Here is a 16,849-nt window from a genome sequence, read left to right as displayed (position 1 = left end):
CTTTTCCAACGAAATTGCCAAGGAAATATATGGCCGCCACAAAAAAGCGACCCACAGCACCAAGAAAAAGAAAGTCCCAACATCGTCAGCAGCGCGTACGGATGCCGCTCGTTGTCGCCATCGTTACATGATCAAGGAAAAATTAATTAAATTTTACAACTGTGGGTTCAGAATGTGTCCACTTGGGCTGCCACAGCGAATAACTCATCGTCATCGTGTTTCATTGGCTACCATGCACACGGCGGTTGTTGCGACGATTTCCAGCGGTTTCCCAATCTTCTCGGATGAAGCGATTAAACTTTTCGATCGACTTTGGAGATTGTCGTCGAGCCGTTAATCTTGACGCGTTACGCGATGAATGCACCGGGAGGCCTTTCTTCGCGACAAGTGGGGGCCCAATATATGGACGAACGAGTGAGATTTATGGTAACAGAATCGTAAAAAATTTAATCAATATTCCAGGGCCCATATCAATTTGGCTGAGATAACGTCGACGACGTCAAAGACGATGATACTCTCACATCATCATGTAAGCCAGTGGGAAGGAGTAAAGAATGCTGATCGCTTTGTAATAATCGAAACCCATAAAAGCAGCTGCGTGTCGATCGGTTGATTTATGGGTCGCGCAATCCAGCAGCACAGATCGGCGAAGGCAGATGAAAGTCCATTAGCATTTCGTTCGGCACATCGCGAATCTCGGTTTTGGGCTGGGGTGGTTGCCATTTGGAACCGGAGGGAGATGCCGAAAAGTACACCAACTGCTACAATAATTTAGAAACTGGCTTGTAATCTGATCTCGGACTGTTGTGTGGCTGTCCGAAAGGTTAAGATTGACGGACGGTCAGATATCGTTGGAAGGTCAGTCGGGTGATTGAGTGTTTGCTTTGGACTTCAGTTTATCGTCTGGCTGAATTTATTTATTGATGTTTGAGTAATGATTTGATATTTTAGGCCTGCAACATTTTTACTATAGCAATGATTCCTACCACCATTGGTGAAACTCAATTCAGCGCTCCATGTAATAAATAAAATATTAACAAAGAATTCTCATTATTTGATATATGGATAAGCTTTCCGACACCAGTAGAGAATTCTGTGATACATTGTGATAGAGTTTCACGCTTTTTGGTTTGTCAACTGTCGACTTTATCTACATGTAATAGATTTTAAATTCAAATCTAAATCTTAAAATAATTGAACCGTTTGTTTTCTATAGACATCTCGTACATAGCATTTTCGTACGGAGAGTTCAACGTTTCATATATGGTGGTGATTGGAAAGAACTACCCCTCGGATGACTACAGTGATGAGATTGGACGTGTGGTACAGTTCCGTTTCGTCGGTATTAGATGATGATCTTATAGTTTTCTGTTTTCTCGAACAATTGAGGAACTCACTGTCATATCCAGAATTTTCTTTGGCAGGATGGAATAAAATACGCTCCGATCATCTCAACAATCGTACACAGAATGACGCTCCTAGAAAAGGATATCTCTTTTTCTCTTTCATGCCTATTCGAGTGAGACGCAACTCTGCGTTTTGTTGTTTCCTTTTGCATAGGGACGCATTCATGTTTTTGAGATACATATCTTTTTTTTTAGTATCTTAAATATTATGTAAATAAATTTTATCCCACAATCTTATTTATTTTATTTTTTTTATTTTTTGCTGTATCACTACATTCATCCCCATCTGTACTCTATACTGTTGAATATCATATTATATTTCTTACAAAACGAGCCCTTGATTGCCAACATCCCTTAACCACCATGTTATTCAATTTATCGTCTAGATCTTCTGGTCTGAATGAAAAAACGACTAACATATATTTATTTTTTTATATTATACATAGAACTTGTAGAACAACAATTTTTATCTTTCAAATATTCTTCCTCCTGAAGGCTAGCACATGGTTCGATCCAAAGTTTATGCTGTATGCTCCATATATACTATACAGCTGCCTACCCAACTCCATTAAATTCTTGATATCAGTCTGTCGATTCCGCTTTATTCTTAATAAAGCCTAAAGAAGAGAACTCATATGCCAATCAATTTAAATCACTTTTCTGTAATTCCTCAAGCCACATTTAATTTTTTTTTAATTTTATCTATTTTTTCCATCAATCACGTAGCTGCACCACATCAAGTATTTTTACTTTTGTTTGAGGGTAAATGTCTATATTAAATTTATTATTTGTATTATTATTATTGATACATATTGTAATTATCGTCTATATGTACATATGAATTTAATGGGAAATAACGGAACGTAACAATCCAAAAACATTTTTTTTCGGCGAGTTAGTGATTTCGACGAGTCTGTAGTCACCAGTTAATATTAAATAATGATGTTTCGGTAGATTTCTGGTAGCGTGTATAGTTTGATAGTTGTTGAGTTCTGTTTACTATCATGAAGCAAAAACGGCGATTTTCCTGCTTTTCGGTTAAAAAACAATTTCATCCGGTACCGAAATTGTTTTATTTGCAGTGAATAGTGTCGGTCATTCGGTCAGGAGCGAATTAGTAAAACACCCGACAGATGCACATATCGTCAAATCTGCTCGGTCGGTTAATTGAAGGATTCCGGTATCCTTCTGATAGTGATGGTTCGGCAGCCAATTCACCTTGGATCTGTTGTGATTCCTCTTCGGTGGTTACTGTTTCGGTGTCTCGCGACTGAGGAGCTGGCGCTAGTTTTACGTATTGTACATTTCTGGCATACTGAATGCCTGATCTATTCATGACTACTACCTTTGCACCATCTCTGGCAACGACCTCGAAGCGCTCATTCATGAATGTTGGGTCTGTTTTACACTTTTTCTGACTGGCAAGTAGAACAATATCACCGATTTTGATATCGCTTATCTTAGCACCTCGAACCCGATCTGCGTACTGCTTAGACACCAGTTTGGTCTCTGTATCCAGTTCCACAATCTCCGTTCGGTCGAGTTGATTGGATTCTTCAGAGTTGGACGACTTCCAAAGCCCAGGAAAATTACCTCTATATTTCCACCCGACCATAAGTAGTAGCAATCGGGAATGCGGTATAAAAGTGTTATGTCTATGGACATACTGTTGGAGTGCTGTTCGCCAGGGAGTTCCCTCCAATTTAGATGCTGACAAGGCCTTGATGATTCCCGAATGACAAAAGCGGAACTTTGGAACAGGGGACCATTGTCGCTCTGTATGACACAAGGAAATCCCCACGTTCCCCAAAAATCCCCACAGCGATCGGGGAAGAATTACTCTGTCCTCTTTGAAAACCATACAGGCGGGTGCTAAGGTGTCAAATATGTGTTGCCTCAAATCAAGCGAATGCCGACGGCACTAACACTACGCCGTAGTCTATGAAAATTAAACACTGCAGTGAGTGAGAATGTTCTGAAACGCACAAAGTTTGGATAATGCCAGAAACAACTGTTTCTGCTCAGCACAGAGTTTTTTCTACCAACATACTTATTTATCTGCATATTTCGCGTACGGAATAAAGTGAAAACACTACATTTTTTTAGATTTGGTGCATTTTTGTTCGTTGCAATCTTTAATTTAATATGTGCTTTCGGCACCACTCTCTCTTGTAAAAATGGTAAACAATACAAATTTTCACAAATACCACGACAATTTATGTAAGTATATGAGCATTTTGACATTGGAGTATAAATTTATGCGCCAAATAAGAGGGTACTGTCATACTTGCCAAACTCCATATGAAAAAAAATCGTTGTCCCCCCTCTGAAACCATATTTCCACAAGGCCTCAGATTTTGTTTTTGAGCCTCAAATGCTCGCATATCTGTGGGCCATTTGTTCGTTAACAATGCTTGTCTCACAGATGTCAATTCGATGTCCTTTTCTGACATCACTTCAATCTCGTCCCATGTTATAGTCATACATCCTGAATCCAAAGAGTAGAGGTAGTGACTTTCCCATTCCTCATCCAGAGGACGAAACTCTTGAGATGCTTTTATCAGCCTAGACAATGCATCGGCAATGTTTTGATTGCCCGGAACCCGTTGGATTTCATAATCAAAGGGCTGTAGTCTTAATGCCCAACTCTCAGCGCGTGATATCGCCCGCCTTCCTAGACGATGATTCGTATTGAATATGTACTGGATTGCTTCTGCGTCTGAACGTACAATGAAATGTCTCGTCAACAAGTAGTAAGAGAATCTTTTAATAACCCAGACAACTGCAAGTGCTTCCTTTTGTGTCTGGGGATACTTTTTTTCTTGGGACACCATTTCTATCAACTTGCGTAAGCACTGCACCCAGACCAATGGGCGAAGCATCTACGAAGAGTTCTATACGATCGCTCAGATTGTAATAGTCGAGTCTCTTAATCGTATTAGCGATATCATTTTTAAGCAAATTGAATTCTTGGTTTTCCTGTTCAGTCCAATAAAATGTCTCGGAACTGGCAAGGTTACGTAGATTTTCAGATTTTGTAGCTCGATGAACAATGAATCTATCCACAAAAGTGATCAGTCCTAGGAAGCTTTTAACTTCCGCACAGTTGCTTGGTTGCCGAAAATTTTTAATTACTTGGACTTTTTCTTCTTCTATTTTCCAACCGTCCTTAGTTAGACGAAATCCGATAAATGTGACCGACTGGCTTCCAAAGGTGCACTTCTCCTTGTTTAACTTAACATTATGGTTCGCAAGACATGCGAGTACTTTTTGCAGATTTTTGTCATGTTCCTCCTTTGTAGAACCAAATATTAAACAATCATCCAAATAATTTATGCACCCATCGCAATCAGCTAGTACAGTCCTTTGCAACGTCTCCTGAAATATGTCGGGAGCATTGCAAAGACCGAATGGAAGTCTTACACACCGAAACATACCGAATTCGGTGAAAAAGTTGGTCAGATGACGCGATTCTTGATGTAATTCTATATGAAAGTATGCATTCGACAGATCAATCGTAGAAAACCACTTGGCTCCATCCAGCCTCGCTACTATTTTCTCCAGCGAAGGACACGATTCGGTCCACGTAAATCGATGACTAGTCGAATGTCATCCTTACCCTTTGGTACAATCAGCATCGACGAACAGAATGATGTATCCATCCCGTCAACAACTCTTTCAATAATATCGGCCGATGCTAGGTCCTGCAGTCTCTTTTCCACTAACGGTCTAACAGCAAGAGGTATATTCGTAAACACGTTTCTGCAAGGTGGTTTTGTTCGATCATAAAAGACAACAGCTAAATCGTGAAGCAGTGGGCCTTCCTAGTAGGGCACGAGTCTCCTTAACCACATAAAACTTTTCTATGTAAGTTGGTCTGTCACTAGATATATAAAGGGGAGCGTGAAATGTAGCCACAACGTTGATGGTACCTTCTGTCGCATATGCCTTGAGGGTTTTATCTGACTTGTACTTAATGTTTAGAATCCCGCTACTGTAGTTTACATCCTCAATCAGCTTCGCGAACATATCCTCAGTAAAAGTATTTACTTGTGCGCCTGAATCTATCATAAAAATGCATTTCATACCTGATACCGTAGCAGCGATGATTGCTTCGTCACTCTTGTTGCTCTGAGCAGTGATGCAAGGACCTGAGATTTGGGCAACTTAGTGGATTGCATTGGGTTGATTCTGTGGAACATTTTTTAACGCAGCCTGGACACCTTTTTCGACCTCGGAAGTATTGCTCGGCGATTTTACCTTCGATTTTAGAAGCATCTGTAGGGAACATAAACCACAAATGGTCATCATGATTGCTACAGTTTTTTCAGGCGTAAAAATTACATATTTTTTTAATTACCATTTTTTTAAAATTATTAACTCAACATTTATGCTATTTGTTATTAATTTTTATCTTTTTCTTTTAGGTATTAACAATAAAAATGAAGAAATAGTTAATCATCAGGCTCACTTACTGGTTGAACAGCTTCCGTCCCGTCTTTCAATTCATCAATTTTGGCGATCTTCTGTGGCGTACTCTCGAATGACTCTGTTGCTGGTCGCTTCATACCAGAAGCGTTACCTCGTGATCGACATGCTCGTTGGATATGTCCAAGAATTCCGCAATAATTACATTTTTTGTCTTTGTGGCCGCAAGTATGTGCTTCATGATAAATGCTATTACATCGCCAGCATTTATCCCATCGCATTGATCGTGAGGGAAGACCTCGACTAGCATGGAACTGCCTACCTCTGGGTGCTCGAAAACCTCCTCTGGAGCTGTTACCGTAGTTCTGGGTTGATCTCTGAGGCATATAATCGAAATGCCGGCTGTTGCTCTTCGGAAATGATGCGCTAACGGATGCAACCATCGTTGGTTCATGAGCTGCGTATTTTTTCTTCACAAATTCTTCATTTAATTTAATTGCTTCGATCTCCCGTACTTTGTCGACGAGGTCTGTGAAATACTGATTTCGGCTCAACATCTTCAGTGAAGCCGTGCGCACTTCTCTATTCGTAGCGTGCTCGGCTACGGTCGCGACAATCTGCTCGAACTCCTTCGTACTATCGAATTCACACAATCGAGCCATTGCTCCGACTCGTGTTTTGTACGATAAGTCAGATTCATTCGGTTTCTGCGTCAGTAGTGCCAATTTACGCCTCATTAGCATTACGTCAGATCCTGATCCAAAGTATGTCTTAAGCCTGGATATCGCGTTTGTGAATGGAAAGTACTCAGGATTTGGATCTTCCTCCGATGACTTGGTATTTTTGAATATTTCAAGGAGCTGTGCGCCAGCTTTGACCTTGAAAATCCTAAACATTGTGACTTCATCCGCTACTCCGGCTAGCATCATGGAGTCCACTAAAAGGTCTTTCCATGATTCAAACGATTGTCGGTGAATTTCCCCGTCCTCTGTTGGTTTGCACTCTGGGATGCTGACCGAGGCAATGGAGAGCTGATTAATAGACGTGTAAAACCTGGACTCTTCCTGACTTGAAACACCTTGTGCTCTCCGGGTGCTGGAAAAGCGATTATCCTGTTCGTATTCAAACCTAGACCCGCCGGCTGGGCTAGCGTTGACTTCTTCATTTATTTGCCTGTTTCGTTCGAGTTCCTCCATCGCTCGTTTGCTCCGTTGGAGTTCGTCTAACAATTGAATGTTCCTTGATTTCTCCGCTGCTAGCTTGCGAGATAATTCCTTCATTTTACTCAACTTCCTCTGTTTATTCGCCGTTGCTGTTGTCGCTTCTCTACATTCCGATGGTGTATCAATAACTTCGATCATTGCTGTTGCGGATTCTTCTCGTCCATTATTCTCGTTGGAGCCTATAGCCATTTCAACTCCCGGTTGGCGTATCGCTTGTTTGCGCTTGTAAACTGATGCCGGTTTCATTTTGCCCATTTCTCTCACGTGAATAGGCAATACTCTCAACCGCCGCCTGGCGTGTTGTTTCTGTCTCAATCGTGTTGATCGTTTCAGTTTGCTAGTTCCTTTCTTCAAAAATTGGCTGATGAGTCAATTACTTCACTGTATAGCTTTCTTTTGCGTATTCCGCCCGGTGTGTTCTGTAAATCACAACATAAACTTTTAGTTTTTCTAATTCTTTAGTTTAAGATTAATATATTTTTGAAATATTACATTCAGTTGGCCAAATCATAACATAAAATGTACTAGTTGATAGCGTAATATAAAAAACAGAAATCACAATATAATGTACTGCGCATCGAACATTTTTTTTTTTTTTTTAATTTTATCGTTTGCGTAGAGAGAAGAATATGTAAATGTAACATTGCTCACATATCCCTTATTTTTTTTAAATTGCTCAATTATTTATTATTTTTTTTATGGGATGCGCTGTGCTGAGACCGCCTCGCTCAGACACAATTAGGATTCTTGGTTATGAAAAACTTTTTTTTTTTGTTTTGTGCTGAGACCGCATCGCTCATGCACCGATTGCTCCGTAAATCAAGTTATATTAACAGTGTTGAGACCGCTTCGCTCACACACAAATGGAATTTTTATAAAGTTTCCTTTTCTTTTTTCACATGCCGAGACCGCTTCGCTCAGGCACTGATTGTTCCAAATGGACGCCATTTTTTTCCAACGCAGTTAATTTCGTAGTATAAACTCTTCATTCTTTTCGCAGTTCCTGTGGGAATTTCTTACGCAGTTTCTTCGGATATTTTTTCCGAAACTACTTCAGAAATTCCTTCCGGAGCACATTCAGATCGTCCTTCCGGGAATACCTTCCGAGGAAATTCCTCCTTGGGTTCCTTGAGATTTCAATTGGAATTCCTCGGGAATTATCTTCCAGAATTCCTCCGGAAATACCTTATAGCACGCCTTAGCGGCTATGGGGTCCTCGTCCTTGAATCCGTAAACAAGCTAAGCGCCACCTCAATCAACATTGAGGGCCGCGCGTCTGTTTTTGTGCCCGGTGAAAATCCAAACCTCAGGGCAGATTTTGTGATAGAATTCAGTGGATGAGAAACGCACTAGCAGACCCGAGATGGCGAGATGGCCCTCCCATGCGCAAATTTACGATGGGTAGAGATTGTCGTTCGGTTAGTCACTGTAGCTCAAATGATTATCATTGACAGAACCAATCTTCACATTTCTCTCTTCTTGCTTCAAGAACGGAAGATGAGGGATTGAGTTTTCCGAGTAGTCCAACTGAAGTAAAAATCCCAAAATACGGAGGAGAAAACATTAACCGAAGGACATACAAAAACCTTCAGTACCTATTTTTGTAGGGGAAAACGGCAACGATTAACAAGCATGCTTTTATTTGAATTTACAAAACTTATCCTAGGATCTTTTCATTTCCTCTTTTCTTTTCCTTTCTCTCTACCTTATCTTGTCTGTCTACTTCAAACAATGACGATGATTGAACAATACGGCGTCTAATGGGACGTGCCACCGAAGATGGATTCCGAAGGTGGCCGGCTGCGGACGAAATAATTCGGTTTGAAGGTGGCCGGCGTGCCCAAGACGGACGCAATGGTGATGGTGCGGTCCCTTTCCGGTTCACGGATCAAAAGCCGCAACTCGGAGAGTTTCCAACGATTGCGCGTGAATCGACGAAGACGTTGGCCGAGAGGGTTGGGCGATGCGGTCCATATCCAGAGGTCTGTAGAGGCGTCGGTTCGAATCTCGTTCACAAAAACTGGCAATAAGAAGCCATCAAACGGCTGTTTGACGCGTATAAGCACACACATTTTGGAACACACATATTTCACAAACTACCTTTTTTCTAGGATACTCGCACAACAATTACTAACGGACCTAAAACACTAAAGACTTCTAATGTCGTTTAAACATACCACGATAGATTCACGATATTAAAGACTAAAAAACTCCCACTCCCGGATCTTTCCACGGTCTCCACGGTTGAAATGATCCAGTGTGGTTCCAAATTGCCTCAGATAGGTCGTGAGGTTGTTCGAATCGTGTCCGGGGTTGTTGAACCTTCCCAAAGGCCATCAAAGGGTTTTTGCGGAAATTCCTTCCGCAGTTTATCCAGAAATTCTCTCTGGAGTTCCTCGGGAAATTCCTTCTGGAGTTCCTCGGAAATTCCTTCTTGAGTTCCTCAGGGAATTCTTTCCGGAGTTCCTCGGGAAATGCATTTCGAAGTTCCTCCGAAATCTCTTCTGAAGTTTCTCCGGAAATTTCTTCCGAAGTTCCTTCTGGAATTCCTTCCGGAGCTCCTCTATAATTCCTTTTGGAGTTTTTTCCTTTCCTTTTTGGAGATCTTTTGGAGATCCTGAAGGAACCTTCAGGAGATCCTCCGGAAATTCCTTTCTGAGTTTTCCGGATGTTCCTTCTGGAGTTTCTCCGGAAATTCCTTCCGCAGATCTTCTGGAAATTTTTTCCGGAGTTCCTCATAAAATTTCTTCCAGAGTTCTTCCGGGAGTCCTTCCGCAGTTTCTCTGGAAATTCCTTCAGGAGTTTCTCCGGTAATTCCTTCCGGAGTTTCTCCAAAAATTCTTTCCGGAGTTCCTGCGGAAATTCCTTCCGAAGTTTCTTCGAAAATTCCTTCCAGAGTTTCTCCGGAAATTCCTTCCGGATTTCCTCGGGAAATTCCTTCCGAAGCTCCTCCGGAGTTCCTCGGGAATTTCCATCCGCAGCTCCTTCGGATATTCCTTCTGGAGCTCCTCCAGAAATTCCTTCTGGAGTTCCTCCGGAGACTCCTTCCGGGGTTTCTCCTGAAAATCCTTCCGGAGTTCCTGCGGAAATTCCTTCCGGAGTTTCTCCGTAAATTCCGTCCGGAGTTCCTCGGAAAATTCTTTCTGGAGATTCTCGGGAAATTTCTTCCGTAGCTCCTCCAGTAATTCCTTCCGGAGTTCTTTTGGGTGTTCTTCTGAAGATTCTCTTGAAATTCCCTTCGGAGTTCCTCAGGAAATTCCTTCCAGAGACTCTGAAGATCCTCCGGAAATTTCTACCGGAGTTTTTCGGAAGTTCCTTCCGGATATACTCCGGGAATTCTTTCTGGAGTTTTTTTTCAGAAGTTCCTTCCAGAGCGACTTTCCTTTTGAAGTTCCTCCAAAAATTCTTTCCGGGGATCTTTTGTATATTCCTTCTGGAGTCCCTCCGGAAAAAAAAAACTCCAGAATTTCCTTTCGGAGACCCTGAAGAAATCTTCAGGGGATCATCCAGAAATTCCTTCTGGAGTTTTTTTCGGAAGTTGTTTTCTGGGATACTCCAGAAATTCCACAGTTTCTCCGGAAATTCCCTCCGGAGTTCCTCGGGAAATTCCTTCTGGAGTTCCTCAGGAAATCCCTTTCGGAGTTCCTAGGGAATTGCCTTTCACAGTTCCTCCGAAATCCCTTCAGAAGTTCCTCCGGAAATTTGTTCCGAAGTTCCTCCTGACATTCCATTCGGAGATCTTCTATAATTCCTTTTGGAGTTTTTCGGGTGTTCCTTGCGGACTTCCTTTAGAAATTTTCTTCGGAAGTTCCTTCCGTAGTTTCTCCGGAAATTCCTTTTGGAGATCCTGAAGGAAACATCAAGAGATCCTCCGGGAATTCCATCTGGAGTTTCTCCGGAAATATCTTTCGGAGTTCTTTCGAAAATTTCTTTCGGAATTCCTTCGGAAATTTCTTTCGGAGTTCCTTCGGAAATTTCTTCCGGAGTTCCTTCCGAAATTTCTTCCACAGTTTCTTCGGAAGTTCCTTCCGCACATCTGGAAATTTCTTCCGGAGTTCCTCCGAAAACTCCTTCCGAGGTTCCTCCTAAAATTTCTTCCGCAGTTCCTCCGGAAATTCCTTTCGCAGTTTTTCCGGAAATTCTTTCCGGAGTTTTTCTTGGAAATTTCTTCCGGAGTTCCTTCGAAAATTCTTTCCGGTGGGGATTCTCATCGATTTGTTTTCGGCGAAAAATGACAAAACAAAACTTTGCCAGACTGTCCGGACGTTTCGGTCGATTTACTGGCCTTCGACCATCTTCTGCGGACAAATCTTCCAGTCACTTATTTTCTAACAGACAGCCATTACTAGTCTGTTAGAAAATAAGTGACTGGAAGATTTGTCCGCAGAAGATGGTCGAAGGCCAGTAAATCGACCGAAACGTCCGGACAGTCTGGCAAAGTTTTGTTTTGTCATTTTTCGCCGAAAACAAATCGATGAGAATCCCCACCAGAAATTTCGCGGCGATTGATCCATTATGAACATGAAAATTCTTTCCGGAGTTCCTTGAGAAGTCCCTTCCGTAGTTCTTCTTTACATTCCTTCTGGGGTTCCTCGGAAAATTCCTTCCGGAGTTCCTCCAGAAATTCCTTCCGCAGTTCCTCTGGAAGTTCTTTCCGGAGCTCCTCCGGAAACTATTTCTGAAGTTTCCCCGGATATTCTTTCCGGAGTTCTTCCGGATATTCCTTTCGGAGTTCCTCCGGATATTTCTTCCGGAGATCTTCCGGCAATTTATTTTCCGGATTTCTTCCCAAATTCCATCCGAAGTTCCTCAGGAAATTTCTCCGGAAATTCATTCTGGAATTCCTCTAGAAATTTTTTACGGAGTTCCACGGAACTTTTCTTTCAGAGTTCAGAGGCTATATATTCGCTCCAAAAACAAACTTTTTATCGGAAGCCCGGAGACCCATATTGTTATACATCAATCGAATCAGTTCGACGAATTGAGGTGATGTCTGTGTGTGTGTATGTGTGTATGTGTGTGTGCGCAAAAAGTCTAGCTCATTTTTTTGTACTTACCCTTAACCGATTTCAGCAATAGGTTCCATTCGACGGGGAAACTTGTTCCATTGTTTCCTATTGAAAATTTGCCGGATCGGACTATGGGCTTGGAAGTTATGGTCAAAATACTATTTATTGTAGAAAAAGCGTGCAAAAAAGTCTAGCTCTCTTCTCATGATTTTACCCTTAACCGACTTACTCGCAACAGGTTGCATTCGACGCACAATTCTGTCTTATCACTTTCTATTGAAAATTGGCTGGATCGGACTATGGGCTTAGAAGTTATGGCCAATATATTATTTTTGAATGCACGAGAAAGGCACCATCACCGCTAGGTGCATTAATCTGGGTATTTTTGCAGAGTTTCTTTGGAAGTTTATTCTGGAGATCATCCGGAAATTGCTTCCGTAGTTCCTCCAGAAATTTCTGCTGAAGTTGCTCTGAAAATTCCTCCCGGAGTTCCTCCGGATATTTTTTTCCTGAGAAATTCCTTTTGGAGATCCTGAAGGAACCTTCAGGAGATCCTCCGGGAATTCTTTTCGGAGTTTTTTTTCAGAAGTTCTTTCTAGAGCTTCTCCGGAAATTCCTTCCACAAATCTTCTGGAAATTCCTTCAGGAGTTCCTCCTAAAATTTCTTCCAGGGTTTCTCCGGAAATTCCTTCTGGAGTTCTCCGGTAATTCCCTCTGGAGTTTCTTCGGATTTTTTTTCTAGAGTTCCTCGGGAAATTCCTTCCACAGTTCCTCTGGAAATTCCTTTTGGGATTCCTCTGAAATTTTCTTCCGGAACTCCTCTTAAAACTCCTTCCGGAATTATTCGGAAACTATTTCCGAAGTTCCTCCGGATATTATTTTCGGAGTTCCTCCTGATATATTCTTCCCGGAGATCCTCGTAGTTTCTCCGGAAGTTCCTTTTGGAGACACTGAAGAATTCTTCAGCAGATCCTTCGAAAATTCCTTCATGAGATCCTCTGGAAATTCCTTCCAGAGTTTTTTCGGTAGTTCATTCCGGAGATCCTCCTGAAATTCCTTCAGAAGTTCCTCCTGAAGTTTTTTCCATAGTTCTTTCGGAAATTCCTTCCAGAGTTCCTACGGATCTTCTTTCCGTTGTACTTCTGGAATTTTCTTCCATTGTTTCTCCGAAAATTCCTTCCGGAGTTTTTTCGGGTATTCCTTGCGGACTTCCACTGGAAGTTTTCTTCAGAATTCTCTCGGAAGTTCCTTCCCTAGTTTACCCAGAAATTCCTTTTAGAGACCCTGAAGGAATCTCCAGGAGATCCTCCGGAAATACTTTCATGAGATCCTCTGGAACTTCCTTCTGGATTTTTTTTTCGGAAGTTCATTCCGGAGATCCTCCTGAAATTTCTTCTGGAGTTCTACGTACTTTCCTTCTGCTGATCTTCTGGGAATTTCTTCCGGAGTTCCGCATGAAATTTCTTTCAGAGTTCTTCCGGAAACGTCTTCCGCAGTTTCTCCGAAAATTCTATTCGGAGTGTATCTTGAAATTTCTTCCAGAGGTCCTTCGAAAATTCCCTCCGGAGTTTCTCTGGAAATTCCTTCTGAAGTTCTTCGGGAAATTCCTCTGAAGTTCCTCTGCAAATTCTTTCTGGAGATCTTTGGGAATTTCCTTGTGGATTTCCTCCTGACATTCCTTTTGGAGTTGGAAATTCTCTGGTTATTCTTTCTGGAGTTCCTCCGGAAATTCCTTCAGGAGTTCCTTCGGAAATTGCTTCAGGGGTTTCTTTGGAAGTTTATTCCGGAGTTTCTTTAGAAGTTTATTCCGGAGATCATCCGGAAGTTGCTTCTAGAAATTCCTGCAGAAGTTGCTCCAAAAGTTCCTTCAGGAGTTTTTCTGAGCTCCGGCAGAAATTTTTTCCGGAATTTCTTCGGAAATACCTTCTGAGGAAATTCGTTCTGCATTTCCCCTGAAAGACTCTTCCGCAATGCCTCCGATAATTTTTTGTCGGAGTTCCTCCTGAGTTTTCTACCATAACTTGCATTATCTTCCGCAATTCCTTTGCATAACGAAATTGCTCCGAACATACCTTCGGAAACCACCATAATTCCTTTCCGGTATTCCTTCGGAAAATCTCTGTGGACTCCGGAAATTCCTTTCCCAGTTCTTCCGGATATTCCTGTTGAAGTTTCTTCGGAAGCCCCTTCTGAAGTTCCTTTAGCTGTTTCTTCCGGACTCTCTTTGGAAATTCCCTCCTAAATTCCTCCAGAAATTCCTGTTTGAGTTCTATCGGAAATTTCTTCGGTATTTTCTTCGATAATCTACTCCGCAATTCCACCAGAAATTTCTTTCGGATTTGCTCCGTAGATTTAATTCAGAATTCTCCTGAAAACTTCTTTCGGAGTTCCTCCGGCAGTTCTTTCCGCATTTCTTCCGAAATTCCTCTTGAAATGTCATCTGAGAAAAGTTCTTCCGGAAGTTTCTCCTACAGTTCCTCCGAAAACTTTCGTCGGAATCTGCCCGAAATTCCTTCTATACTACCTTCCAGATTTCCTCCGGCCCCTCCGTAAAGTACCTTCCTGTGCTCCTTCTGAAGTTCCTTCCCGATTTACTGCCTAAATTCCTTCCGGAATTCCATCGGAAATTGCTTTTGAAGTTCATTCGGAAATCCCTTTGCTTCGGAAATTACTTCCAGATTCTCTCCGAAGTTCCTCTGGAAGCCCTTCCGGTATTTCTCCGGGAATATATTAAGTATCTACGGAAATTCCTTCGTAAATTAATTCCAAAATTTCTTTCAGGGTTTCTTCGGAAATTTCCTCCGTAGTTTTTCAGAAAATTGTTTCCATAATTTCTCCAGAAATTCTTTCCGGAGCATTTCCGGAAATTATTTTCGGAGTTTTTTTGAAAATTTTCTCCGGAGTTTCACCAGAATTTTTTGTTGGAGTTTCTCTGGAAATTCGTTCCAGTGTTTCTCCGGTAATTCCTTCAGAAGCTCCTCTGGCAATTTCTTGCAGAGATCCTTTGGAAATTTCTTCCGAAGAATTTTTTTTCCGGAAATTCACCAGAATTTTATTTAGGATATTTTTTCTAGAACTCCTTCGAAAATACCTTCCGGAATTCTTCAGAAACCTCCAACCTCAGAGTTCCTCTAAAGCCTAAAAGGATCTCATACTGAATTTGTCTACCCTTTTGGCTCAAATCCCGAACATAACTCATATTCCGAACACTGGCGTTTTGGCACCCTAAAACTGTAAATTCCATAGGTTTTCAGTTCTGAGGATCAAGATTACAAATTAATTCAAGATCCTATGGAGAGAATAACACGAATTAAGCCAAAATGGTCATTTAAAAGCGAGTGTTCGGAATATGAGTCATGTTCGGAATTTAAGTCAAAACGGTACAAAGAGCTAACTTTTTTTTTACTACTTTGTGATAGTTGATTTACTTTGAATACCTTTTCATTCTATTTCAAACTTTGCACCAGAATTGCGTGCAACAAATGTAGCCTGATTTATCTGTTCAGAGTGTTCTACGTAATGATTTGCCTAACCCAAGCATGATTTTCCAAAACCAAATTATTGATCATCAGTCACCCCATCCAGAAAGCTCCACAGGTGGATTAACCGCCACGGCCCGGCTCACATTCTGGCACCGAGTTCATTTCGCAACATTTCATATTATCCCAATCTGAATGACGATGAGCGCAAAAATGGGGCTCCTTGAATGAAATCACTCGGCACAATTTCCCAGGCATAAATAAACGAACCAAGCATCATCAGATAACCTTTTTTCCAACCTCTCTCTCTTCTATGAGAACCCTTTGATAGAGGACGCCACCGAAGGGCATCTCGTCATCGCACCGAAATCTCGCATGAATGTAAATTACGAGAAATGAGACGTCCTCATTCGGTGGTTCTGACATCTTGGGCCGGATGATGTGTTCTGGTTGCAACTTTTTTCCCTAGCGCTTCTGTTTCCTATCTTGAGGTCATGAGTTTTCCAAATGGAGAAGACTTTCATAGCCGGTCCTTGCGGGCTTTTGGTTCCCCTGCTCCGAGGACGCTTGTCATGGGAACGCCGCCGCCGGACTGAATGAATGTAAATCAAAATTTATGCAAAATGAAACGCAAACAGGGCTGCTTTTAGCATCTATCTCGCCCCCACCACACTCTGGCCGCATCGATCGAGGGAATGACTGTAACTTCCTGTTCCAGTGCAGTGGGTGAGTGGATGAGTGACAGAGCAGGTTGTCCCCACAGATTCCCATTTTGCTCCACCGCAATGACAGCCGTCCATCTGAGGGAGGACGTCACACGAAATAATATGCTCGGCCGACTCTGCGGCTCGTTCAGTCCCCGATGGATGATGTTGGTTTTTGCGTTTGGGTCGGTGGTTTTTCACTCCTCATGCAGCACATATGATTATTCGTTTGCGGTTGATTTTTCTCCGTTGTACCGAAGGGGAAAATGGTGCTGGTGTGTTTTTCGACTCCTCCGCTGCTGGTGGAAGTGTGCAGGCAACAGTGAAGAGGTGAATTATGCGCTCGATTCTGACAAGCTTTTGAGGTACCTCTTGAGCGATGGCCAAACTACGTGCCAGAACTGTTACCGGAAGTAACTGACGAAGCTAAAGTGCATGGACGACTAGACTTCCAAGACGGACTCAGACCAGTTACCAAGGTAGGAGTTCCAAAAAATACATTCAAGTAAATGCAGCTTTCGTATATTTGTTTTTTGTTGCTCATCAAACGTTAATAAAGTACTCCGATTTATGTTTTAGTTACCATTTCAGGTGCATTAG

General features: G+C 41.9%; 2 protein-coding genes across 2 annotated transcripts in view; one reads left to right on the top strand and one right to left on the bottom strand.

Moving 5' to 3' along the window:
* LOC134222527 (transmembrane protein 132E) overlaps nt 1-16,849 on the top strand; it is a 370,465-nt gene that overhangs the window by 185,965 nt on the left and 167,651 nt on the right. The gene's annotated exons all lie outside the window — the stretch shown is intronic.
* LOC134213135 (uncharacterized) lies at nt 5,861-6,432 on the bottom strand. Its single transcript, XM_062691777.1, has one exon. It carries the CDS (start codon nt 6,389-6,391, stop codon nt 5,861-5,863), a length of 531 nt encoding a protein of 176 aa, XP_062547761.1. The 5' UTR covers nt 6,392-6,432.

The sequence above is a fragment of the Armigeres subalbatus genome, chromosome 1 (assembly GCF_024139115.2).
Source record: "Armigeres subalbatus isolate Guangzhou_Male chromosome 1, GZ_Asu_2, whole genome shotgun sequence".
In the NCBI taxonomy this organism is placed as follows: domain Eukaryota; kingdom Metazoa; phylum Arthropoda; class Insecta; order Diptera; family Culicidae; genus Armigeres; species Armigeres subalbatus.
The sequence above is the reverse complement of the archived record's forward strand: the minus strand, read 5'-3'. Positions and strand labels throughout refer to the sequence as shown.

Coding starts and splice junctions, on each gene's coding strand:
- LOC134213135 (XM_062691777.1), bottom strand. CDS start 6,391: ATGTTGAGCCGAAATCAGTATTTCACAGACCTCGTCGACAAAGTACGG.